General features: G+C 44.0%; 1 protein-coding gene across 1 annotated transcript; it reads right to left on the bottom strand.

Moving 5' to 3' along the window:
* Nucleotides 1-1,333: 1,333 nt before the first annotated feature.
* Nucleotides 1,334-20,212, bottom strand: LOC139452920 (proteoglycan 4-like). The gene is made up of 4 exons (XM_071234543.1): nucleotides 20,100-20,212; nucleotides 12,619-12,755; nucleotides 3,029-3,364; nucleotides 1,334-2,510 (listed from the first exon to the last, which is right to left on the bottom strand). Exons 2-4 carry the CDS (start codon nucleotides 12,632-12,634, stop codon nucleotides 1,714-1,716), a joined length of 1,149 nt encoding a protein of 382 aa, XP_071090644.1. The 5' UTR covers nucleotides 12,635-12,755; nucleotides 20,100-20,212; the 3' UTR covers nucleotides 1,334-1,713.
* Between the last annotated feature and the right edge of the window lie 6,841 nt (nucleotides 20,213-27,053).

Below are 27,053 nucleotides of genomic sequence, written 5' to 3'. Positions count from 1 at the left end.
TTTGCAAATTCATTTCTTATCTAAGCCTAATCAGTATATTTTTAAACAAAATTACCCAGCCACAGATTTCTTTTTACAAACTGTTGCAGGAATGAGTGATTGTTAAATAGACATAATCAATTTAAACAACAGTTCTTTCAATCTTCAATTACATCAAAAACAAACTCTGTATACGTTGTTCTGCCCCTCCGTTTTGGAATATGATTGACTGAAGATTGCAAAGACTGGAGTGAGTGAGTGAGTATGGTTTCACGCCGCTTTTAGCAATATTCCAGCAATATCCCGGCGGGGGAGACCAGAAATGGGCTTCACACATTGTACCCATGTCGGGAATCGAACCCGGGTCTTCGGCGTGACGAGCGAACGCTTTAACCACTAGGCTACCCGACCGCCCCTTGCAAAGACTGGAAACCAGAGCGTTTCCAAGCACACGACGTCGTAAATGATCTAAAAGATGCAAGACCAGCGTTGCACTGATCTAATGTAGTTTTGCGTATTAATATGTTTTGTCTACACATTAATTTAACAGAGAATCTTTCTATACCGCACGGTAGATATGTTTATATAACGTTAGACACCCTCGGCTTTACTTATGGACGCGTTAACAAAGACTGGTTTCATGTACTTTTGCGCTGCGTCACGCTTATCATGTTTGAACACGGATTATTGTCGCGTTCTGATGAATCGAAATTTTAAAAGGGACCTCGCACCTTTAAAGCAAATAACATACCAATATATCACTCGACTTTGTTTACCACATTTCATATCAAACATTTACCACTATTACATGTAGGGGTATTCTACTCTGTCTGAGGATGAAACCATTCATGTAATGCATACAGATACTTGAATAATAAACAACGGTATCCATGTGGGTAAGGACCTCATATCATGGACTTGGAGGTGAGATGAGGTGAGGTGAAATTGGGTTTAACGTCGCGTCCTAGATTATTGCACTTATATAGCGACGTGCATGCACATGTGTGTGTGTGTGGCTGCTTGTACTAGTCCGGACTGATTCCGGTTTATTGTGCTAGCTCACTGAGATACCATGCCACAGTTTAACATGAATACCCCACTCAGACACAGTATACTGACTCCGCGACGACCAGTCCTTGTTTTAGCCCCTTATTGCTGAACGCCAGACAGGGTAACAACAGGTACCATCTTTTAACGTCTTTTGGTATGACGCGGCCGGGGATCGAACCCCGGACCTTCCGCTCTCCGGGCGGACGCTCTACCACAAGACCACGGAGGTGGCCTCATGGAGTTGGAACTATCAGCCTGAGCATGGAAAAGGACGGAAACCCTTATTAATTTATGTCGGGGATCATGTCAACATACATAACTAAATTTGTGAGTGAAGATAATAAGTAAATGCAACTGTTAACCTTCTAGGCTTCACAGGCAGCCTGGGTTGTAGACTCCCCATGGAGCTGAGAATGAAAATCAAGTGAGCTCTGATCCATTGCCCGGGATAATAATGGAATTTGGCGCATTGTAAATCGAATTGTGATTTTGATGATTATATGGTTATGATTATTGCTATTTTGATTATTATGTTCGTTTTCCTGTTTGAATATTGTGTTAGGATTACGATTTTGATGACAAGTTTTTATTTGACTTGAAAAAAGAACAGCGCATATCAGGGCATACAAGTCCAATGTATATATTGAATCGACATCCAAGATGCCTTAGGTACGCAATCCAACTTTATTCTTTTACACCCTTCACGTTCTCGTAGTTTACACGAGGCTGCTTGGGACGTTCTCTCTTAGGTAAATCAAAAGCTATAATCCTTCCTGGTTGAGGTTTCATGTCAACCTGACCACTCAATTCTTCTTTAACTATTTTCAGCGGTTCATAATTGTGACAAATTGGAGGCTCAACTGATGTTGATGTCCAATATGTTTCTTGTCCTGGGTCATCACGTGTTTTTGGTGTCGGCATTGCGGCAACATGTGCAGCTTCCCCGTCGTCGTATAAATCTTCAGTGACGCCCACAGTGTCCATGAACGTCGGCGTCAGGTACAGCCCTGTCCCGGATCTCATACTGGCCCTAGGGTCGATTCCAGTACTGGTTCTAGGGTCTGATCCTGTGCGGGTGCTAGTGTCTGATGCAGTACGGGTCCTGGGTTCTGATCTATGCGGATCTGTAAGTTCTAATCTTGGTGGAAGTGCTGGTTCTAATCTTGGTGGAATTGGGGGTTCTAATCTAGGTGGAAGTGTAGGTTCTAATCTAGGTGGAAGTGTAGGTTCTAATCTAGGTGGAAGTGTAGGTTCTAATCTAGGTGGAATTGGGGGTTCTAATCTTGGTGGAAGTGTTGGTTCTAATTCTGATCCCTGTCCGATGCGTGTCACCGTTACGCCATCACCTATTTCAAGGCAGGGCGCTGCTGTCTTCCAAGCTGGTCCTGACTCTTTACTTTTCTCATCCAGAACTTCACTTTTCAATCTATTATCTCTTAATTGCAGTGGCCATTGGGTGTACGGTTCTGTGTATACGTTGTCTGAAAGACAAAAAGAAGGCAGCTTGAGAACACGACATATCATTTAAGACGATATAATGACAGCATTATAGCATGAATAAGTTTGACAATGCTTCAGGCTGAACTGACAGAGCTTCTGCCCGGACACTTCATGGTCGATGGTTCGACCCAACAGCTGCGCCATACCAAAATACGTTGAAGATGGTACTTGTTACCCTTTAGTGGACTTTAGAAGGACTGGTCGGCTCGGTGTCAGTAATAAGCGAATGAGTTGCGTATCCATGTTAAATTGCGGCATGGTATCGCAGAGGGCTAGAACTTGAAAACCGGAACACGTCCTGACTATTACAAGCAGCCACCCACTCACGTACATGCAAGTTGCTATAAAAGTGAACGTTAAACCCGACTCCCCCCACTTATTTGTATAAGTCATGAAATGTATTACCTGTGAACCTGATGTCGGGTATTAGTAATAACGGACCAGGGCTTTTTATTTCTCACTGACCCCAAGCACTAAGGAACAAGCGAGAATAATTTACCTTTTTGGGGTGTAGTTGTCTTCTTCGGACCACGTTTGTCCATGATTTGTTTCGACACGTCATGGATCTTGTCCAAAATGGCCTGGGCTTCAGTTGTCACCATCGCGAACACCCCTTCCCCTGTAGCGCTTCTTCTCCCCACCTCCACCGAGAAGGTGCTTGGTGACGTGCCGTACCTCCTGACGCAGCTGTATGGCCACTCTAAAATGAGGTCATTAGACGTAGGGTCCCGGAGACGCACCGCATCCTTGTCAATTACCAGATGGTAGGGTTGCTGTTGCTTGGTCTTGGATGAACTCTGCGGGCTTTCACTGAAGACGACTCTGAACGTGTTACCTGAAAGCAGTCAATAAAATGACCATCTTGAAACACGAACGGCTTGAAAAGCATGTGAGATCAACGCCACTTTCAACAAAACAGTCATCCTCCGTTTTAATGAGTGAGTGGACGAACTTTACCGTCAGATCGGCAATATTTTAGCGATATCGTGACTATGTGATTATAGTGAGTGAGTGAGTGAGTGAATAGTTTTACGCCGCTTTTAGCAATATTCCAGCAATATCACGGCGGGGGACACCAGAATTGGGCTTCATACATTGTACCCATGTCGGGAATCGAACCCGGGTCTACGGCGTGACGAGCGAACGCTTTAACCACTAGGCTACCCGGCCACCCTTATCTGGTTATAATGCCAAGTGTGTCAGTGATTTCACGGCGTGTGAGCGTCATGTTAAGAACGTTCAAAGTGACACAGCAGACCCAGACAAATTCTGCGGTAAAAGCATAAAAATTCTGCAGTAAAATTACACAATTATGCGTTAACATTACAAAATTCTGCGGTTAAAATACAACCATTTCCCCCTCAAATATTAATCCAAACTAATATTTTTCTTTTATTATTTTAATCTCTTGCATTTAGACATGACATTAATGGTTGATGTAAACATAGTATATGTAATCTTGATTAACATTTAAAAGTTGATAATTACTTTTTAAATTTCGTTTTATTGAAAGATTTATTTATTTTTGTATTTTTGAATCGCATGTTAAGTGTTTGTGCATCATTCGAGTGCGATATTCGATGAAAAAGCTTGAAAATAATTAGAACTAGTATATTGATTGGCTATGATAGGCAAATTCCGAGAATTGTCTGCATTTCTCTGCAACTCTTTTCGCGATCGCGGATCTGCAGAAGGTTACAGGCCGGCAAAGCCACATTTCGAAAATAGATAGCCCAAATTGATGTGGCTCTCGCGGCAATGGTTATGGTTGCGTGATTGTATAATGTGGCTCTTGCGGCTATGCTGTCAAAACATGCTTTGTGATTCTAACAGGTTACCGTATATAACAAAACAAATCTTGTTTTCTCATTTTCTATTCAACAAGGATAACATATTCATCAAAACTTTACATTGATGAATATGAATAGCATATGAATATCATAATGCAGATGAAGGAGGTCGCCCACGTGGTCAGCATATTCCATCTCACTCAGGTGTGGGTTCAGGAACTGGATCTTGAGGGACGCAATACGTGCATCGATTGCCTTGTACTTCTTTCTTCGTGAAGGTTCTGATCAGTGGTGTGAGAGTCTCAGGACTGCAACCTCTTTGAGTGACTGATCTCGCTGAAATAGCTTCACTACCTCGTAGATGTTCGGGTGGCACTTCTTGGCAAGTTTCTTTATCTTGTTGTGCAACCCTTCCAGGTGATTGTTGGTACGGTGGCCTTGGTTTTCGAAATGGTTCCAAATCTCTGGCATGAAGGCCCGTCCTTGAACCCAACAGGTTGTCACGTAGTCCATGAAGGCAGTCACTTTAGGGCCAGCAGGAGAGTCAGCAATGGCATCAAGCCACACATCATCCACTTTGTCACGAGGTACTAGAGGGAGGGCAGCAGCTCTTGTCACCAGCTTCTTCACCTCCTCATCTTCCTTATAGTCCAACGCCAGACCTTCTTTCTGCACCCTCCTCCAGATACATTGGGTGAAGTGAAAGAAACACCCTCTAACTAATGTCCCAGGAAATACCTCAGTCACGGCATTGTGAGCTGCACGTTCAAAGTCCAACTGAATTGTAAGTGGGGCAAACTCTAGACCTCCCCTACTAGCAAAATCGCATAGGTACTGAAACATGTTGACATAACTTTTGTTCGATTGGACAACAAACAGTAAACTAATGGAAACATATGGCCAAACACCTCAGCATGTAAACAATAAATCTGATCAAACAACTTGGGACAGGCATAAAATGTACCATCACAAAATACAATGTCTGCAGTACACAAATGTTCAATGTTCTTGTCTGTAGTGAAGATGATGATGTCGTCACTAACACGGTGTAGGAACTGGTCGCCTCCCTCAGTCTGGGAGTACCGCGCTTAGTAATTTAAATGTGGGACACTCATATAAAGGTATCGGTAATCGGATTAATTAATTACCCGCTAGAATAGGCGAAATGCACTCAGCTGAAAATGTGGCTTTACCGGCAATAGCCATTTCTGAAATGTGGCTCTCCCGGCTAGACACCCTGCAGAATTCATCTGGAACGGGACACAGGTCGTGTTAATGTTACCTTGAGATGTTGTTGTTATGGTTATAATTACACAGGTTATATTCGGATATACAGATTTTAAGAATAAAAACAATATAGGACGGCGTTTTGGGCACGATTTTTATCCCACCCGATCCCGTTAGTCGCCTCTTATGGCAAGGATGGGTTGCTGAGGACCAATTCTACCCCGGACCTTCACGGGTCTCGAGCAAGCAGAGGGTGCTGACAGGCTAAGGGTATCAAGCGGGCGAATGTTACGTCTGATATATGAGCTTCAGCCGACCATATACAGAACGGATACGGCGTCCATGACGGCGTCGGACCCGTGTAGATTCCGGGATAGAATAGGTCTTCAACAACCCATGCTTGCCGTAAAAGGTGACTATGCTTGTCGTAAAAGGCGACTAACGGGATCGGGTGGTCAGGCTCGCTGACTTGGTTGATGTCATCGTATCCCAATTGCGTGGATCGATGCTTATGATATCAATCACTGGATTGACTGGTCCAGACTCGATTATTTACAGACCGCCGTCATATAGCTGGAATATTGCTGAGTGCGGCGTAAAACAAAAAAAACCAACAAAAAAACCCATGAAGGCGTCACAACACTGTTGCTTTACCTGGTCATTTGTCGGTGGTAATAAGTGTATTTTTGTGAGCATGTGAGGACATTTCCAAATTTGACGCATCAGTGATAAAATGATGTCTGATGCAATTCCTTATTTTGACTTGTATCATATGGTCCCGTGTTTTTCAGGTGAACAATTGACTTGCCTTTGCGTGTATTTGTGACGGCTGACACCGGCGGGACAAGATACGCCTTTTTGCGGAAACCTGGTATCGTCACTATTTGGTAGTGATTATGATACAATCGGAATTGTACAATCGACCGCGCGAGATTCTTATGGTCATAACTTGTTGTTACCCTGTCTCGCGCTCGGCATTAAGGGGCTAAAACAAGGACTTGTCGGCTCGGAGTCAGTATACTGTGTCTGAGTGGGGTATTCATGTTAAACTGTGGCATGGTATCTCAGTGAGCTAGCACTATAAATAGGCATCAGTCCGGACTAGTACAAGCAGCCACACACGCATACACGTGCATGCACGTCGCTATATAAGTGCAATAATCTTGGACGCGACGTTAAACCCCATTTCACCTCACCTCACCTCACCTTATGGTCATATAAAAAAAAGGTGCTGGATAAATCGCAAAGAACAATGAAGAACGAAGCGTGGTTTATTTCACGATAAAACTTTGTTCTGTCATGACATCATTTCTGGGGATTCGAACATGCGCTCTCGATTTGACGACGTAAATTGGAGAACGTTATTTCTTAGAAGAAGCTTGGCAACGCAGATAAACACAATGACCGAACGATCGCATCCAAAAGTGGGAGCGATATAACAATCGGTTTTGGGAGACTAAGTACAAATACTTGACGTGAAAATTGTGAGAATACTCGGGAAATACCAAACTTACACACACACACTCCGTTCATAGAATGGACTTATATTCAATTAGTCATCATTATTTAAATTCTATTAACATCCTTGAAGAGGCTGGACATTATGTTGATATCCCATATAAGAAAACAAATCATGGGATGAAGGGGCCTGCTCGTCGTTTATTTCTTAAATATGATAAGGGTTCTGTCGCTTATATTTATTATTGTGTTCATTGAACGCTATACAAAATACTAACTTAAAATAAAAAAAATATTTTTGTTACTACTACTACTACAGTCATGCCCCGCTTATACGGACTTCAGATATCCGGAATCCTCGGTTCCCGGACTTCAAACTGTGAGTATGGCCTGTCAACCAGCGAAACGTAAGCGACACGCAGCTACAGCACGCGAAAAAAAGGGAAATTTGTCTGTTTAAGGAAAAACACCCGTCAGCAAGTTTGGAAACCATCAGTAAGCATTATGGCACTGAATTTGGACATACCATAGGAAAATCGACAGTTGGTGACATTTTAAAAGACAAACAGAAGTGGCTAAATCTCCCGGAAAATTCAAATGACTTATCATGATCCCGTGTAGCAAAACACCAGAAGCTGGAAGATGCATTATATCTTTGGTTGTGTGACATGACAAGTCGTAATGTGCCATGTTGATAGAGAAAGCTCGCGATTTTGGTGGCAAAATGAACATTTCTGACTTTGCATATTCTCGTGGGTGACTCACTCGATTCAAATCCAGACATAGTGTATCTGTAGGAAGCTGGTTTCAGTTACACGGAAATTCGTTTATACGGACGAATTGTTAAATGACGCAAGTGTCCGTATATATTCTTTGAAGTCAGTTTCTAGTTTAGTTTGCTTGATGTTTTAAATAATCAAGTCTACACCATGAGCATCGATCTACGCAATTGGGATGACATGCATCGACTAAGTCAGAGAGCCTGATCACCCGATCCCGTTAGGCGCCTCTTACGACAAGCACACTCGCCTCTTACGACATAGCATAGGTTGCTGAATCTTCACGGGTACTCAATACCTTACACAAATGTTAATATATACGGTATCTGATCCATTTAACGGTTCTCTGAAGTAATGCCCTGTCAAAAAACAAATAAATACGATTCAAACAAAACATCTATCTTCCTGTTTTTGAACCGTGTCCGACTGTGCTTTGACTAAATCGCACACGCACGTATAACACATTTAGAAGTTAATGAGACACTGAAGTATTATGCGGAAAATAGTTTCTGGGCAACCCATTACAATAGTGGCTTCCGCACAATAGATAACAATAGATTATCACTCATGGCTTCCGCACAATAGATAACAATAGATTATCACTCAATATACTGTGTATCTATCCTGGCGTGAACTTTTTTGCCACCGCGATAATAGCGAAATTACCCTGATCATATTTCCGGCCCCGGTCAGATGACCTACATCCGGCCGCTGAATGTCGTGTGTAACGTCGTGGAACATTTGTTAAGTAATAATTTTAAGAACTGACTTTCACTTCGTGTGTATTCATTGGAGTATGAACCTTTATATGATGAGGGCCAAACTGCATGAACGTCGGAGCCTGCGACGACGTTCACGCAATGTTTGGCCCGAAATCGTCGTAATACATTTACATCAAGTAGATGGCCGACACGATAGATGGCTGACAGTAGAGATTTCCGAAGTTGTTAATGAACCTGTGGCTGTTACATGTGTTAGTCATCCCTGATCATTTGGCCGATAATTGAAAGGTGATTGTAAAGATGTGTCAAACAGATACTAAGGACATTCCTTGGTTGCTGTAGACTGTCACTGAAGTCTGGACACGTATCGAGTCGATACTACGATAATTGGGATGTGTATTTTTTCTCGTTTTGCTCTCTGGGATGGGCTGTAGCGAGGATATCCTTGAACGGGCATGCAATCAAACTCTCTGACTTTTCAAAATGTATGCTAGAAGGCTAAGTTCAAGATTAAAGGGTCTAAATGACGAGAAAGAACGTTTTTTTCTGTATATATTCGTGCTAGGGAATTCCGGGGGTTTCACTTGGAATGTGGAAGTAGGCAGTCAGTGTTAACATCATTTCAAGAACACGGTTTGGTGAAAAACGCATGAATGTCAAATGTGTCGTTCGGACACTTGTGAATTTCAGTTTTGCGGTCATGTGACCGATCTCTCGTCCAATGGAAAAGCCGTATATCGTGTAAAATTCAAGTTAAAAAAATTATCAACAGAATAGCGTCATAAATTAAATTACATCCTTAGAATGACGTCACGTTAGTGCCCCCAGCACCAGAATTAATTTTGTATTTCTTTCACACATGTGGTTCTAATTCCAGGTCCTTGATCGGCCACTCGATGGTGACAGCCTATGTTCAGAAAATGACGCACTGCTTTCCTGATTGTTAATCATTGATAGGTACTTCAGTCGAATTCACCAACGTCTTTGTCTTAGAATGTTAATAAATGTTCTATGGTCTTGAAACAAATTTTATTTTTGGGATGACGCTTTCTTAGTAGAGTACAAATTCTGGTACCTTTTGGGGTTATTTCCCATTCGGGATTAGAACCCACACTGCCAGACTGAGGCACCTAGTCGCCAGCACACAAATTCTGCGATCTAGTGAGTGAGTGTGGTTTAACGCCGCTTTGAGCAATATTCCAGAAATACCACGACGGGGGACACCGGAATTCAGCGATCTAACCCACTCAGCCACCGAGGCTCCCAAAATACTAAAAGTGATTGTCTAGATCACGTACTTTGTGTACCCCTCTGATCAGTGTAAATTGGCTTTGCTCCCATGGCCGAAAGCTATGAATACACAATGCCATTTAGAAAGTGGTCAAATGTAACAAATGATCTTTGATCTGATCTAGTTTGCAGGAGCACCATCCCATTGATGGTCCACAAACGTGACAGATATTTGGGCAGGGTCACACTAGGGCTGCGTTGTAAAGCGCGAATCGCTTGCAAGCGATGTATGTACAGCGATTCTCCTCACAACGGCGCGCTTAGTTGCAAGCGCAACAATCGCTGGCTGTGGTCGCTACGTTCTCAAACCAAAATGGCGGCTGAGTTTGACAACGGAATAAGAAATTCTTGACTGGATCAACTTGGAAATTGGCAAAGGCTGCACACATCGCACCATCCTCAGTCTGCTCCACATCTTCAAAGTAGTCTTAAATGCATCTGATAGTCATCGAGCCTCTTCTATTACGTTCTTTATTAGGGCAAGGCGGTAGTTTCGCCGCCAGTTTGGAAGAGTGCACCAGCGCTTCGAGCTGTTGCCGACCCCAGTGTAAGCGATTAATTTGCTTACTCTATGCGATTCGTGACTTAGGTATGACCAGTAAGCAGTAAGCCGGGTGACCGTTATGGGGGCGGTTGGGTAGCCTAGTGGTTAAAGCGTTCGCTCGGCACGCCGAAGACGCGGGTTCGATTCCCGACATGGTTACAATGTGTGAAGCCCATATTTGGTGTCCTCCGCCGTGATATTGCTGGAATATTGCTAAAAGCGGCGTAAATACATACTCACTCACTCATGACTGTTATGTGTCACTGCACCACTGTGATCAGGAGAATAGACAAACTACACATCGATTCGATGCTCAAAAGGTGTGATGTTAGGGTGCGTCAAAAACAGATAACTGCACTGGTGCCTGCCATATATCTGACAGACACTCGTGTCCTTATCTCTGTGTATCAGTGCATTTGGGTCTCTTGTTCGGGGGCGCAAGGAAGGGTTTTACCAAGTGGTAAACGTCCGAGACCTGCATCACTTCGGGCTTTCCTCCCACATTAAGCTGACACGCCGTGATATAACTGGAATATTGTTAAAAGCGGCGTTAAACCCAACTCACTCACTCACTCTTGTTTGACGTTGCAAATCTTATGGGCATTCGTGACCAACTCGTGTTATTCCGGGACAAGCCGAATAGCGACTCGTGCCCCTCTCATGCCCATTTTTGCAACCGGGTTCCGTCTTAGCGCAAACGGGCATACCTAAAACAATTGTCAACTCGTGTCCTTATCTTTATGTATCAGTGCATTTGGGTCTCTTGTTTGGGGGCGCAAGGAATGGTTTTACCAAGTGGTAAACGTCCGAGACCTGCATCACTTCGGGCTTTCCTCCCACATTAAGCTGACACGCCGTGATATAACTGGAATATTGTTAAAAGCGGCGTTAAACCCAACTCACTCACTCACTCTTGTTTGACGTTGCAAATCTTATGGGCATTCGTGACCAACTCGTGTTATTCCGGGACAAGCCGAATAGCGACTCGTGCCCCTCTCATGCCCATTTTTGCGACCGGGTTCCGTCTTAGCGCAAACGGGCATACCTAAAACAATTGTCAACTCGTTGCGTAATGGATCACATATATTTCCCAATATTTTATATATATTTCAGATGCAAGTTACAGCACATCGGGACATGCGGAATTAAACAATATGATTGAACACATTTAACTGTGTCTTGGGTATATTTTAAGATGCAAGACATATATAAAATTAAAAATTATTTCTGAGGGATTCTTTGACGAAGAACTTGAAGTCATACGCGCATTCTGATTGGTTTCTCGTATTTTCGCAGGTTACGGAAAGGGGCGAGTGGTGACGAATGATCTTATGGGAACACTCGTGTATCTTCTATCAGGTGGCAGACATTCTATGCATCGGTGATAGTCTATGAACCATGATGACCTGTACGTTTTGTTTGTTTGTTGTTTAACGCCGCACTCAGCAGTATGTCAGCTATATGACGGCGGTCTGAAATTGATCAAGTCTGGACCAAACAATCAAGGGATTGACATCATAAGCATCGATCCACGCAATTGGGGTGGATGACATGCATCAACCAAGTCAGCGAGCCTGACCACCCGACCCCGTTAGTCGCCTCTTACGACAAGCACAGTCGCCTTTTACCAGATGACCTGTATGTATGGACATACCCATCCCCAGGATAAGGTTGCAGACAGGGAAATCACGACCTCGTTCGAAAGTTTGTGAAACTGAGGAAATCAACCCGCTTGTCGTAGAAAAACAGATGTTCGACAGGATAGATATGTATGTCAGCTGGTTTAACGCCGCATTGAATTGTATGTCCGTTATATCACGGCGTGTCAGCTAAATATGACAGGAAAACACGAAGTGATGCAGGCACCCGTTCCACAAAGCGATCTTAGGGCTATGACTGTCGTAAGTCAGTGTTTAAGAATGGGAGTTACGACCGACGTAGCGCTAAGATCGCTTTGTGGAACGGTGCCCAGGTCTAAGACTTTTACCACTTTGGTGAAGGCCACGAGCACGGGTATGGTGCTGACAAACCTAGAAACGGAATTAGGGCGAACCGGGATTCGAACCCACAATCATAATTTCTGGCGTGCCCAAGGGACGCAACTCTGCACGGCGAATTCAACACCCGTGCTCCTGCACTTAAGTAACACTACAGGAAAACAGTAGCCATGTTGCCAGACGGATTCCGCCAGAAAAAAAACGTTTTGTCATAATTGTCCATACAGAGCTGCGTCCTTGAAGCGCCTCAGGATTCCACAATAGCTTTTTGACACTACTCACCCCTTTCCTTCTCCATAATCAGATCGGTATGTCTTGTCTATGGAAGTGTAGACTGTGCCAGTAGCGGAGGTATGTCCTCGATCACATGGGCGTCTGTTTACTTTACAAAAAGCAGTTGGACACGTTTACAAACAAACCTGAAAAAAGCACATGTTTACCTTAGCGTCTATATCAAGTTTAGAACAAGATAAGCTTGATAACACACTGTGTGTATTGACAGAAGGTATATACATGTAGGTCAAGGTGAACTGTCAGTATATCAGTTACATAACGCATTTGCATCGTATCCAATCCGTTGATTCACTGCGTGTGTTACACCCTGTGGTGTAGGGCAATGGGCAATACGGCTTGACCAATGCATGCAATGGACAGTGACGTGTATCAGTTTATATCTTATTCAAAAGTCAAAAGGACAAAGTTATTTTATAAGAATCTATTCCCCGAGTTATTTTACAAAGATCAGTTCACTGAATTGTTTTCACACACGGATACATCAACATTAAATCATAAATTACTATTTATATGATTTCTTAACTACTGTAAAACAGAAATAAAATCCGGCTTGGAAATAATACGTCGGACTAAATATAAACTTTAATGGGCACCAAATAAATGCGAACAACCATTATTTTTAAAAAAGAAATTATTTAACAATGATATTCGCTGAGCTATATCTACATACAAAATTGTATTTTCTGCTTGCACGCATGGGTTGGGTTATGTATAATTGACATACAGTATGTTGTTTTGATATCAATCAAAGTGAATGAATGAAACAAGTTATCCAAGTTACGCAATGTGCAGTGGCTCAGATTGGGTGTAACACGTGTGAACAATATATTTTGATACACATATACATATTAATGTTCTTGGGACATTAAAGTTTTTTTGTTTGTTTGTTGATTAACGTCGCATTCAGCAATATTCCAGCTATATGACGGCGGTCTGAAATTAATCGAATCTAGACCAGATAATCCATTGATTGTTATCATGAGCATCGATCCACGTGTAGCGGCCATTAAATTTCCGAGTCCCGTGATGGGATTCGAACCACGGACCTTCTGATCAGAGGTCGGACGCCTTGTCCACATGACCAAACAGGTTAACCCCGTCAGCAAGCTGACAAGGTAAGGATGTCATCTGTGGGATGACTCCACGCCCTGCTCCATACTCCCCCGTCAACAGAAGGCACGTCCCGGGCCGCATAGTAGGGTACTGAGGCTTATTTTGCTCAAATTTGATATGAACGTGCTCAGCCCCACGTTGGGCGCCAATGTAGCGGCCATAAAATTTCCGAGTCCCGTGATGGGATTCGAACCACGGACCTTCTGATCAGAGGTCGGACGCCTTGTCCACATGACCAAAGAGGTTAACCCCGTCAGCAAGCTGACAAGGTAAGGATGTCATCTGTGGGATGACTCCACGCCCTGCTACACACGCAATTGGGATATGATGACATGGATGAAGCTCATGAATCGTGTCTGACCATCCTATCCCGCTAGTCACATCCTATGACAAGCGTGGGTAGCTGAAGACTTATTCCAACCCGGATCTTAACGGGAAGGGCATTAAGGTCACCTGGGACAATTGATCATCGGTTTTCTCTGCTAGGAACTCTTCCGCCAGCCCATACAATGCCGTCAGTTGTGAATAGAATGAGATACGGCAGATATACCATTGCCTTTTTAATACAAATTAATACCATGTCTCTAAAGTGGGAGACAGCCATACCGCGTGTATATATGTTACAGTAATTTACAAATTAACTGAAGAATCTGTTCAATTATTTTGTGATAGCGAATCCCAAACACGTTGAATTTAATCACTCACTGGCTGATAGGGATGGGATTAAAAGAAAAAAGTTCAATAGATAGTTATAAAAAAACATTTAGTTTCTAATCCTAGCATGATTGGTCTATTTTAATGTTCCGTCCTTTTAATAATTTGAAGTCAATCGCAGTCAGTCTTTGAAATGACTGAAATATTTCGGCTTTTTGTAAATTACTAAAGTGAATCACATTTTACAAATTGACCGATGCTACACATTGATTATAACATACATAACGCACTAAAATGTACTGGGCATACTTATATGTCAGTCTCGCATACCTTACTCGTGACATGATGAAAATGTGCCTTACAAATAAAATTCTGATTCTGATTGGCTAAGACCCGTTCTATTATTCTGTCATGTATTATGTAAGGTATATTTCTATGTTTACGGTATATAGGGTGTAGGGTATAGGCTGTGGGCAGTAGGTGTAGGGTGCAGTGAGTAGGGTGTAGGTGTAGGCTGTAGGTGTAGGGTGTAGGGTACAGGGAGTAGTGAGTAGGGTGTAGGTGTAGGCTGTAGGTGTAGGGTGTAGGGTACAGGGAGTAGGGTGTAGGGTCTAGGGTGTAGTGAGTAGTTAATAAGGTGTAGGTGTAGGGTATAGGGTTTAGGGTGTAGTGAGTAGGGTGTAGGTGTAGGGTATAGGGTGTGGGTGTAGGGTGTAGGGTGTAGTGAGTAGGGTGTAGGTGTAGGGTATAGGGTGTAGGTGTAGGGTATAGGGTGTAGGTGTAGGGTGTAGGTATAGGGTGTAGGTGTAGGGTGTAGGTGTAGGGTGTAGGGTGTAGGGTGTAGGGTGTAGGGTGTAGGGTGTAGGTGTAGGGTGTAGGGTGTAGGTGTAGGGTGTAGGTGTAGGTGTAGGTGTAGGGTATAGGGTGTAGGTGTAGGGTATAGGGTATAGGGTATAGGGTGTAGGGTGTAGGGTGTAGGTATAGGGTGTAGGTGTAGGGTGTAGGGTGTAGGGTGTAGGGTGTAGGTGTAGGGTATAGGGTGTAGGTGTAGGGTATAGGGTGTAGGTGTAGGGTGTAGGGTGTAGGTGTAGGGTGTAGGTATAGGGTGTAGGTGTAGGGTGTAGGGTGTAGGGTGTAGGGTGTAGGTGTAGGGTATAGGGTGTAGGTGTAGGGTATAGGGTGTAGGTGTAGGGTATAGGGTGTGGGCAGTAGGTGTAGGGTACAGGGAGTAGGGTGTAGGGTCTAGGGTGTAGGTGTAGGGTGTAGGTGTAGGGTGTAGGTGTAGGGTGTAGGGTGTAGGTGTAGGGTGTAGGTATAGGGTGTAGGTGTAGGGTGTAGGGTGTAGGGTGTAGGGTGTAGGTATAGGGTGTAGGTGTAGGGTGTAGGTGTAGGGTATAGGGTGTAGGTGTAGGTGTAGGGTGTAGGGTGTAGGTGTAGGGTGTAGGTGTAGGTGTAGGGTATAGGGTGTAGGTGTAGGGTGTAGGGTGTAGGGTGTAGGTGTAGGGTGTAGGGTGTAGGGTGTAGGGTGTAGGTGTAGGGTGTAGGGTGTAGGTGTAGGGTATAGGGTGTAGGGTGTAGGGTGTAGGGTGTAGGTGTAGGGTGTAGGTGTAGGTGTAGGTATAGGGTGTAGGGTGTAGGGTATAGGCTGTGGGCAGTAGGTGTAGGGTACAGGGAGTAGGGTGTAGGGTCTAGGGTGTAGTGAGTAGTTAATAAGGTGTAGGTGTAGGGTATAGGGTTTAGGGTGTAGTGAGTAGGGTGTAGGTGTAGTGTATAGGGTGTAGGTGTAGGGTATAGGGTGTAGGTGTAGGGTATAGGGTGTAGGTGTAGGGTATAGGGTGTAGGTGTAGGGTGTAGGTGTAGGGTGTAGGGTATAGGGTTTTAGTGTGTAGGGTACAGAGTGAAGGGTACAGGGTGTAGAGTTTAGGGTGTAGGAGTAGGATGTTAGGTGTAGGGTATAGGATATAAGGTGTAGGAGGTAGGGTGTAGGGTGTAGGGTGTAGGGTGTAGGTGTAGGGTGTAGGTATAGGGTGTAGGTGTAGGTGTAGGGTGTAGGTGTAGGGTGTAGGGTGTAGGTGTAGGGTATAGGGTGTAGGTGTAGGTGTAGGGTGTAGGGTGTAGGTGTAGGGTGTAGGTGTAGGTGTAGGGTATAGGGTGTAGGTGTAGGGTGTAGGTGTAGGTGTAGGGTGTAGGGTGTAGGTGTAGGGTGTAGGGTGTAGGGTGTAGGTGTAGGGTGTAGGTGTAGGTGTAGGTATAGGGTGTAGGGTGTAGGGTATAGGCTGTGGGCAGTAGGTGTAGGGTACAGGGAGTAGGGTGTAGGGTCTAGGGTGTAGTGAGTAGTTAATAAGGTGTAGGTGTAGGGTATAGGGTTTAGGGTGTAGTGAGTAGGGTGTAGGTGTAGTGTATAGGGTGTAGGTGTAGGGTGTAGGGTGTAGGTGTAGGGTATAGGGTGTAGGGTGTAGGGTGTAGGGTGTAGGGTGTAGGTGTAGGGTGTAGGTGTAGGTGTAGGTATAGGGTGTAGGGTGTAGGGTATAGGCTGTGGGCAGTAGGTGTAGGGTACAGGGAGTAGGGTGTAGGGTCTAGGGTGTAGTGAGTAGTTAATAAGGTGTAGGTGTAGGGTATAGGGTTTAGGGTGTAGTGAGTAGGGTGTAGGTGTAGTGTATAGGGTGTAGGTGTAGGGTATAGGGTGTAGGTGTAGGGTATAGAGTGTAGGTGTAGGGTATAGGGTGTAGGTGTAGGGTGTAGGTGTAGGGTGTAGGGTGTAGGGTATAGGGTTTTAGTGTGTAGGGTACAGAGTGAAGGGTACAGGGTGTAGAGTATAGGGTGTAGGAGTAGGATGTTAGGTGTAGGGTATAGGATATAAGGTGTAGGAGGTAGGGTGTAGGGTGTAGGATATAGAGTGTAGGGTGTAGGGTGTAGGGTGTAGGATATAGAGTGTAGGGTGTAGGGTGTAGGGTGTAGGATATAGAGTGTAGGGTGTAGGGTGTAGGGTGTAGGGTATAGGATGTAGGTGTAGGGTGTAGGGTGCAGAGTGTAGGGTGTAGGGTGCAGAGTGTAGGGTGTAGGGTGTAGGGTGTAGGATATAGAGTGTAGGGTGCAGAGTGTAGGGTGTAGGGTGTAGGGTGCAGAGTGTAGGGTGTAGGGTGCAGAGTGTAGGGTGTAGGGTGCAGGGTGCAGGGTGCAGAGTGTAGGGTGCAGAGTGTAGGGTGTAGGGTGTAGGGTGCAGGGTGTAGGATGTAAGGTGTAGGGTGCAGGGTGCAGAGTGTAGGGTGCAGGGTGCAGGGTGCAGGGTGCAGGGTGCAGGGTGTAGGGTGTAGGGTGTAGGGTGTAGGGTGTAGGGTGCAGGGTGTAGGATGTAAGGTGTAGGGTGTAGGATGTAGGAGGTAGATTATAGGGTGTTTGGTTTGGTTTGTTTTTTAACGCCACATATGACGGCGGTCCAGACAATCCTCTGACTGATATCATGAGCATCAATCCACGCAATTGGGTTCGACGACATGCATAAACCAAGTCAGCAAGCCTGACCAACCGATCTCGTTATTCGCCTCTTACGACAAGCATAGTCGCCTGTTACGGCAAGCATGGGTTGCTGAAGACCTATTCTAACCCGGATCTTCACGGTGTAGCTTGAAGGGTGTAGGGAATAGGGTGTAGGGAATAGGGTGTAGAGTGTAGGATGTAGGGTATAGGTTGTAGGGTATAGATTGTAGAATGTTTCAAATAGGCTGAAGGTTGTAGTCTGTGTGGTATAGGGTATAGGGTGTGTGGTATAGGGTTAAGGGTATGGAGTGGAGAGTGTGGGCTGTAGGATGTGGTGTGTATGGTGAAGGGTATAGGGTGTATGGTATAGGGTTAAGGGTGTGGAGTGGAGAGTGTGGACTGTAGGATGTGGTGTGTATGGTGAAGGGTATAGGGTGTATGGTATAGGGTTAAGGGTGTAGAGTGTGGACTGTAGGATGTAGTGTGTGTGGTATAGGGTATACAGTGTGTGGTATAGGGTTAAGGGTGTGGAGTGTAGGGTGTGGGATGTAGGATGTAGTCTGTGTGGTATAGGGTATAGAGTGTGTGGTGTAGGGTATAGGGTGTAGGGTATAGGGTGTAGAATGTTTCGAATAGGCTGTAGGATGTAGTCTGTGTGGTATAGGGTATAGAGTGTGTGGTGTAGGGTATAGGGTGTAGGGTATAGGGTGTAGAATGTTTCGAATAGGCTGTAGGATGTAGTCTGTGTGGTATAGGGTATAGGGTGTGTGGTATAGGGTGTGTGGTATAGGGTTAAGGATGTTGAGTGTAGGGTGTGGGATGTAACGTGTAGTGTGAGTTGTATAGGGTATAGAGTGTTTGGTATAGGGTTAAGGGTGTGGAGTGTAGGATGTGGGGTTTAGGGTGTAGTGTGTGTGGTATAGGGTATAGGGTGTGTGGTATAGGGTTAAGGGTGTGGAGTGTAGGGTGTGGGCTGTAGGGTGTAGTGTGTGTGGTATAAGGTATAGGGTGTGTGGTATAGGGTTAAGGGTGTGGAGTGTAGGGTGTGGGCTGTAGGGTGTAGTGTGTGTGGTATAGGGTATAGGGTGTGTGGTATAGGGTTAAGGGTGTGGAGTGTAGGGTGTGGGCTGTAGGGTGTAGTGTGTGTGGTATAAGGTATAGGGTGTGTAGTATAGGGTTAAGGGTGTGGAGTGTAGGATGTGGGCTGTAGGGTATAGTGTGTGTGGTATAGGGTATAGGGTGTGTGGTATAGGGTTAAGGGTGTGGAGTGTAGGGTGTGGGGTTTAGGGTGCAGTGTGTGTGGTGTAGAGTATAGGGTGTGTGGTATAGGGTTAAGGGCGTGGACTGTAGGATGTGGGCTGTAGGGTATAGTGTGTATGGTATAAGGTATAGGGTGTGTGGTATAGGGTATAGGGTGTGTGGTATATGGTTAAGGGTGTGGAGTGTAGGGTGTGGGCTGTAGGGTATAGTGTGTGTGGTATAAGGTATAGGGTGTGTGGTATAGGGTATAGGGTGTATGGTATAGGGTTAAGGGTGTGGAGTGTAGGGTGTGGGGTGTAGGGTGTTTGGTATAAAGTAAAGGGTGTGGAGCAATTCACACCCGAGTTTTTGAAATCAGTTGTATGATCAGCGGCTGTGCAGCACTAACAACGCACTTGACATGTTTATATATTAGTCTCGCATACCTTACTCGTGACATGATGACCTTGCAAATGAAGGTCGGGTTAGTGGCTGAGACCTGTTCTATTATTCTGTCAAGTATGTAAGGTATATTTCTTATGTTTACCCCTCGAATTAACGAACTGTTAACTGTTTTGTATCTCGAATTAATTTATTAGGCGCAATTCTCAGGATATTTGGAGATATTTTCGAAAATAAACAGACGCACGGATCTGTCGTATGCATTAAATGCCTAACTGTGGTAATCCTACCAAAGCATGCAATAGACATACCTGCAATATAATTAGGTGTGCGGATAGATGAATTCGTTTTCCAACGGTCCCCTGAGGGAAATTTACATCGAGGGTAACATGTGTGTCCCTAGACCGTGGACACTTATAATGTTAGTCTCATCTACTTTGCATCTGACATGATTATGTGTCAATATCACCCACCTTACACATGACATGACTAAATGTCAATCTCACCCACCGTACACGGGACATGATTATGTGTCTATATCAACCACCTTGCACATGACATGACTAAATGTCAATCTCACCTACCTTACACGTAGCAGGTATAGCCTATAACATGCTGCGTGGTGACACCAGATAGTGAATTACAGGAACTACCTATCAATTGAGTGCTTGTACAACCATGTCCTGTGTCCAGCAGCTCAGATACAACCGTATGTTGTGACTGACATAACCAGGAAGTAACAGGACTTGTATACTGGCAGTTTGCCAGCATCTATATTTGACACCCACTATAGAACTCTGTTATGCATTGACGGGGAGTTGTATGAAACTGTGTTAGTGACAAAGGGGACCCATGCGACAGCTGAACAACGCTCAGATTAGTTGGTGTGTGTGTCATACACGCAAAAAGTCGGAAACTGTCACATGGTTTATGTTGTTAAATATAGGGTATAGGGTCTAGAGTATAGGGTGTACAGTAAAGAGGAGAGGGTAAAGTGCATATGGTGTAGAGTATAGGGTATAAGGTGTAGGGTAAAGGGTATAGGGTATAGGGTATAGGGTGTAGAGTAAAGGGTATAGGGTAAAGGGTAAAGGGTGTAGTGTAAAGGGTAAAGGGTATAGGGTGTAGAGTAAAGGGTATAGGGTATAGGGTGTAGAGTAAAGGGTATAGGGTAAAGGGTATAGGGTGTAGTGTAAAGGGTAAAGGGTATAGGGTAAAGGGTATAGGGTGTAGTGTAAAGGGTAAAGGGTATAAGGTAAAGGGTATAGGGTGTAGAGTACAGGGTAAAGGGTATAGAGTATAGGGTAGAGGGTGTAGAGTAAAGGGTATAGTTTAAAGGGTAAAGGGTAAAGGGTGTAGAGTATAGGGTATAGGGTAAAGGGTAAAGGGTGTAGAGTAAAGGGTGTAGGGTATAGGGTAAAGGGTAAAGGGTGTAGAGTATAGGGTATAGGGTGCAGAGTAAAGGGTATAGTTTAAAGGGTAAAGGGTGTAGAGTATAGGATATAGGCTGCAGAGTAAAGGGTATAGTTTAAAGGGTAAAGGGTAAAGGGTATAGGGTGTAGAGTAAAGGGTATAGGGTAAAGGGTAAAGGGTATAGGGTGTAGAGTAAAGAGTATAGGGTAAAGGGTATAGGGTGTAGAGTAAAGAGTATAGGGTAAAGGGTATAGGGTGTAGAGTAAAGAGTATAGGGTAAAGGGTATAGGGTGTAGAGTAAAGAGTATAGGGTAAAGGGTATAGGGTGTAGAGTAAAGAGTATAGGGTAAAGGGTATAAGGTGTAGAGTAAAGAGTAAAGGGTATAGGGTGTAGAGTAAAGGGTATAGGGTAAAGGGTAAAGGGTATAGGGTGTAGAGTAAAGAGTATAGGGTAAAGGGTATAGGGTGTAGAGTAAAGAGTATAGGGTAAAGGGTATAGGGTGTAGAGTAAAGAGTATAGGGTAAAGGGTATAGGGTGTAGAGTAAAGAGTAAAGGGTATAGGGTGTAGAGTAAAGGGTATAGGGTAAAGGGTGTAGAGTAAAGGGTATAGGGTAAATTGTGAAGGGTAAAGGCTATAGGGTGCAGGGTGTAGGGTACAGGGTTCAGGGTATAGGGTGTAGAGTAAAGGCTTAAGGGTATAAATTAATAGGTATAGGGCACAGGGTGTAGGGTGTAGGGTACAGGGTGTAGAGTAAAGGGTATAGGGTGTAGGGTGTAGAGTATAGGGTGTAGGGTGTAGAGTTTAGGGTATAATGTGTAGAATAAAGAGTATAGGGAACATGGTATAGGGTTTAAAGTTTAGAGTGTGGGGTATTGAGTGTAGGATGTGGGGTGCAGGGTGTTGTGCAATACATTTATGTGAACATTAGAGTCACAATGAACCACTTACATTCTTCAATCTACAACTTTCTTGAAGGGTGACGGTGTTTTGTCACATGTTAAAAAGTTGAAACAATATGTCAACTCAGAAATCTGTACGTAAAAGAATTGAATTAACCTAACAAACAACTGACACATGGTATACAATCAACAATTGTATTACAAAATTAACTAGGTTTACAAATCAATACAATTTATTGCACAGCAATTACAAAATGGCAGTATGGAAGTATAAAATGTGAGAGGAGCGGAAATGACAATGACAAGAATAATAACCACCTCGCGGCAACAGTGGTCAAGCTTCCGAGATAAGCCTAGGCTGAACACCAGGGTGAAAAGTGATCTGCACACGAAAGCTGTGAGGTGAGATGTGAGGTGAGACAGGGATGCGCCCGCTCCACTTCAATAGACAAACACTTCCAACACTTTCTACACAGTGCCAGACCAGTCCAGTGTCACTTTAACATCACAGAAAATTTCACATGTTTCTATAACGCTTGACATCCACCCATGCTATTCCGGACGTTTATGGATCATCTAAAGTTATGTCGTCATATACACATTCTACGTCAAGAAAACTACTAAAGCCACATAATAGCTTCCTCGCCGCTGCTTACAATTAATTATACTACATTCCTGACGACTAAATCATTGTCCAACTACAATGCAAAGAACTTCAACTGAATCTCAACAGAAACAATGTAATACAGTTACAATCATTGCTTAACTATAAATTACACTGCCATAAAACACTCTCCCTCTTCAGAGGAAGAAGAGGTTGAACATAGTGAGAACTTTCTTTGCTGACAAAAGTACAGATACAGTAAATTATACATAATAATTATCGGAAATGTTTAATAGTATTACCAAAGGACACATCATCTGTTGCACCAAAAATGCTATTGTGGTACACCCCAAAGGCAACTGTTACACATCCGCCAGCCGCGTACACTGCCGAAGGACTGATTGTCTATGACGTCAGCCTATTCTTGACGTAGAATGTGTATATGACGACATAACTTACGAGGACACAATAAACAATGACGTGCACCAATGTTGACGTCAGAGATTCTTGCTTGGCGACTTGACCGGTTCCAGACCGGTTGGGGACTCCTGCAATTATTCTGCAAGCGTCACGCCTGATTGTCTTGGATAGTGATGCAGATATGGCCCCTTTATCATCCAAAACTGATTCCCACAGGAGATATCGCTTGATTGCAGAGCTTTCTTAACTGTTGATGTTAGTGTGTATGCATTATTAACGTATTTGTTAGAATCTGCATATTATCTTCTCTTACAATCGATCCCGCAAAAGTCGGCTCACTTCATTGCTAGGTTGCACATTGAGTCACTGTACATGGTCGAATCATCGACCTCTCATCTACTGTTTTCATACACTACCTTTATACCAGCGACATGGATGAGAAATTTAGATTGGAATTTGGAAAATCTGCAAAGATTAAATTAGAAATGAATCAATTACAGTACTCGTACCCGTCAGATACCGTTTGTATTACAACTCGTGGTTTCCAAAACGTATCAAAGACGCTTTCGCTCCTTAAATGCGTTTTGAAATACACTTATAAGAAAAACTTATAAAGCACATGTAATGCAATGCCAATGAGCAGTTGGCTGAAGCGTACTTAACAATCACTATTGTGGACTCTGTTTCGGAGAAATGGATCAATGTTAGGGAGATCACTTCCATTGCAATCCAAATTGTGAATGGGAGGAAACTCGATTACAGAGAGATATGTGATTATAGTTTATCTCTATCGCAGACCTGTGACTAGACTATCTCTATCTTCAGTAGAAGGTCAATTAAACACAGAGCATATCTATAGAAACCAAGTCCGTTTTGCAGGAGACTGTTCCAGAATAAGGACACTGTACTGATATTTAGAAAGCGCTGTTTATTTTTTGTTGTGTTTCAAGGATGAAATAGTCAATGGTGTAGTGTCGCATTTGTGAACTCCCAGAAGATCTGCACAAACAGCCTTATTATTCTACACGAGTATCACTACGGGTATTGGACCAGCTGGCATTGTTTCCAGCTACTTTAGGGGGAACGGGTGGCCCAGTCGTATAAAGCGCCGCGATTCGCTGTGCAGAGTTGCGTCCCTTGGGCACGCCAGAAACCTATGATTGTGGGTTCGAATCCCGGTTCGCCCCTATTATGATTCTAGTTGTGTCAGCACCATACCCGTGCTCATGGGTTTCACCGAAGTGGTAAACGTCTAAGACCTGCATCACTTAGACGTTCCTCCTACATTAAGCTGACACGCCGCGATATAACTGGAATACTGCTAAAAGCGACGTTAAACCCAACTCACTCACTCACTCCAGCTACTTTGTACTTGTAATTGTGATTTTCATTGGCCCCGGGATAAGACGATGCAGTCTCAAATAATACAGTAAACAATATCAGTTGAATTGAACCTTGATCTTTTGAATGGTTAAAAAGAGCACTCCTATCGTCCTAGATTTGTTGACAAATTATCATTTGAGACATATTGCAAGTTGTCTTTGAGTGTGTTAGTTGGGTGAAACGCCGCATTGAACAGTATTCCAGTATTATCACGGCGTGTCAGCTTAATGTGGGAGGAAAGCCCGAAGTGATGCAGGTCTCAGACGTTCATGAATGCAGTTAATTCGAATGCAGGCTAGTGATCTCAGGAACAATGAATATTCTAAGTACTATTATAAATTTGAATTAGGTTCCTGGGAGTAGATATGGATTTACTGACTTTGATTATTTCAGAATATTAATTATAACTTGTCACAGTGGTCGGAATGTAACTCTTACTTGTGGCGATTGGGTAGCCAAGCGATTGAACCTTTTGTTCCACGCATCACAGACCCGGGTTCGATACCCCACATGGCACAATGTGTGAACCAATTTGCACATATCTCCTTCCCCTTTCCCCTTTGCCATAAACTGCTGGAATGTAGGTGCAAGCTAAACCCGACCTACATACTACTTCGTTTATGATATGAGTATTTAGGGTAGCCTAGTGGTTAAAGCTTTCGATCGTCACGCCGACGACCCGGGTTAGATTCCCCGCAGGGGGTACAATGTGTGGAGCTCATTTTTGGTGTCCCCGCCATGATATTGCTGGAATATTGCTAATAGCGGCGTAAAACCATATTCAATCACCCACTCGTCACGCCGTGGACCCTGGTTCGCTTCCCCACATGGATACCACGTATCATGACTATTGCAGATGTCGCCCTTCCCCCAAGCTGTGATACTGCTGGAAGGTACAAGTCATGTTTTTGTTTGTTTGTTTGTTTGTTGTTCAACGCCGGACTCAGCAATATTCCAGCTATATGACGGTGGTCTGCAAATAATCGAGTCTGGACCAGACAATCCGGTCACTGACATCATGAGCATCGATCCACGCAATTGGGATACGATGACATGCATCAACCAAGTCTGACCACCCGACCCCGTTAGTCGCCTTTTACGACAAGCATAGTCGCCTTTTACGGCAAGCATGGGTTGCTGAAGACCTATTCTACCCCAGATCTTCACGGCAAGCATGGGTTGCTGAAGACCTATTCTACCCCAGATCTTCACGGCAAGCATGGGTTGCTGAAGACCTATTCTACCCCGGATCTTCACAGGTCATGTTACATCCAACTCACTTTCTACTTGTATAATAAATAATGGATATCAGAATACATACTGGTGTTATCCCGACTTAGTCACTGCCACTTGCAGACACTAATTACTACAGTTAGCGACGCCTGTCACGATACACATTCCTACATTTATATAAATAACTAAAAGTGCTATTGTTTCACACTACCATTTGTATTGCTATCTACTTAAGCGAACATAATTCATCAACAACTGATTGTTTGCATATCCGTACACGCTGAATCTTTATTCCGAATGAGTTGTTTATTTATATACAGTGAACCCCCCCACCCCCACCCCCCCCCCCACCCCCCCCCCCACCCCCACACACACCATTTTAATTTGTTAGAATAGCCTTAGCACGATTTAGACGCTCATAGACTAATGATTTAGCTATATATAGTACACTTGCACATCGCCATGGCATTGTTAATATTGGTGGCGAATTAGTCACACGCCTCTTAAGTCAGCTCATCAACTCTAGAATGCATACTATTTTTGGTGTCCACCGCCGTGATATTGCTGGAATATTGCTAAAAGCGGCGTAAAATCAAACTCACTCACTCGTTTCTTAATCGCTGCTAATCACAACTTTGCTGTAAGGGTTCAGTATGCTTCTCATTTGTTTGCAAATACTTGTCTGTAGTGTCATCATAGATGATATGATGCGACCTAATTCCAATGATTGTGACACTGGTGAGTGCTGGAGTCGGTGTGGGGAAATAATGTCCTTATATGAAACCTAAATCAGGTCCTGTAATTTTCCCCTCATTCTTGTCTGGGTGGATCAGCAATGGTTCCTGGAGGTTTGATGCTCGTGCTTCAAACAGTTAAATCTTATTATTATCCTAAAATATGTTCGACAAATTGCTTTGGTTGAAACTGTGATGGATGATTGTGTCATTCCACATCTTGCTCTCGTCGCTATATCACTACAATTGAACTCATACAAGCAACATATGACTACATTATGAATGAGTGAGAATTGGTTTTACGCCGCTTTTGGCAATATTCCAGCAATATCACGGCGGGGAACACCAGAAATGGGCTTCACACATTGTACCCATGTCGGGAATCGAACCCGGGTCTTCGGCGTGACGAGCGAACGCTTTAACCACTAGGCTACCCGACCGCCCGACTATATTATGAGGATGAGGATGTCATTAGTAGTTTGTCAGCTTCTTTGCAGCAACCGGAATCTTATTGACACGTGTGTTTGTTTTTTTTTGTTTTTTTTGTTGTTTAACGCCTCACTCTGCAATATTCAAGCTGTATGAATGAGGTTTGTGAATAATCCAACCTCGACCAGACAAACCAGTGAACAATATGAGCAAGACACGGCAGGGATTAAGTCCCTGGGTCAGAGCCGCCTCCGTGGTCTAGTGGTAGAGCGTCCGCCCGGAGAGTGGAAGGTCCGGGGTCCGATCCCCGGCCGCGTCATACCAAAAGACGTTAAAAGATGGTACTTGTTGTTACCCTGTCTGGCGCTCGGCAGAGAGGGGCTAAAACAAGGACTGGTCGGCTCGGAGCCAGTATACTGTG

The sequence above is a fragment of the Haliotis cracherodii genome, unplaced genomic scaffold, assembly GCF_022045235.1.
Source record: "Haliotis cracherodii isolate W230 unplaced genomic scaffold, xgHalCrac1.p SCAF_9, whole genome shotgun sequence".
Taxonomy (NCBI): Eukaryota; Metazoa; Mollusca; class Gastropoda; order Lepetellida; family Haliotidae; genus Haliotis; species Haliotis cracherodii.
Note: the sequence above shows the minus strand (reverse complement) of the source record. Positions and strands in the feature narration are given on the sequence as shown.

Coding starts and splice junctions, on each gene's coding strand:
- LOC139452920 (XM_071234543.1), bottom strand. Junction 2,511..3,028: donor GACAACTACACCCCAAAAAG/GTAAATTATTCT, acceptor TTTGTCTTTCAG/ACAACGTATACACAGAACCG.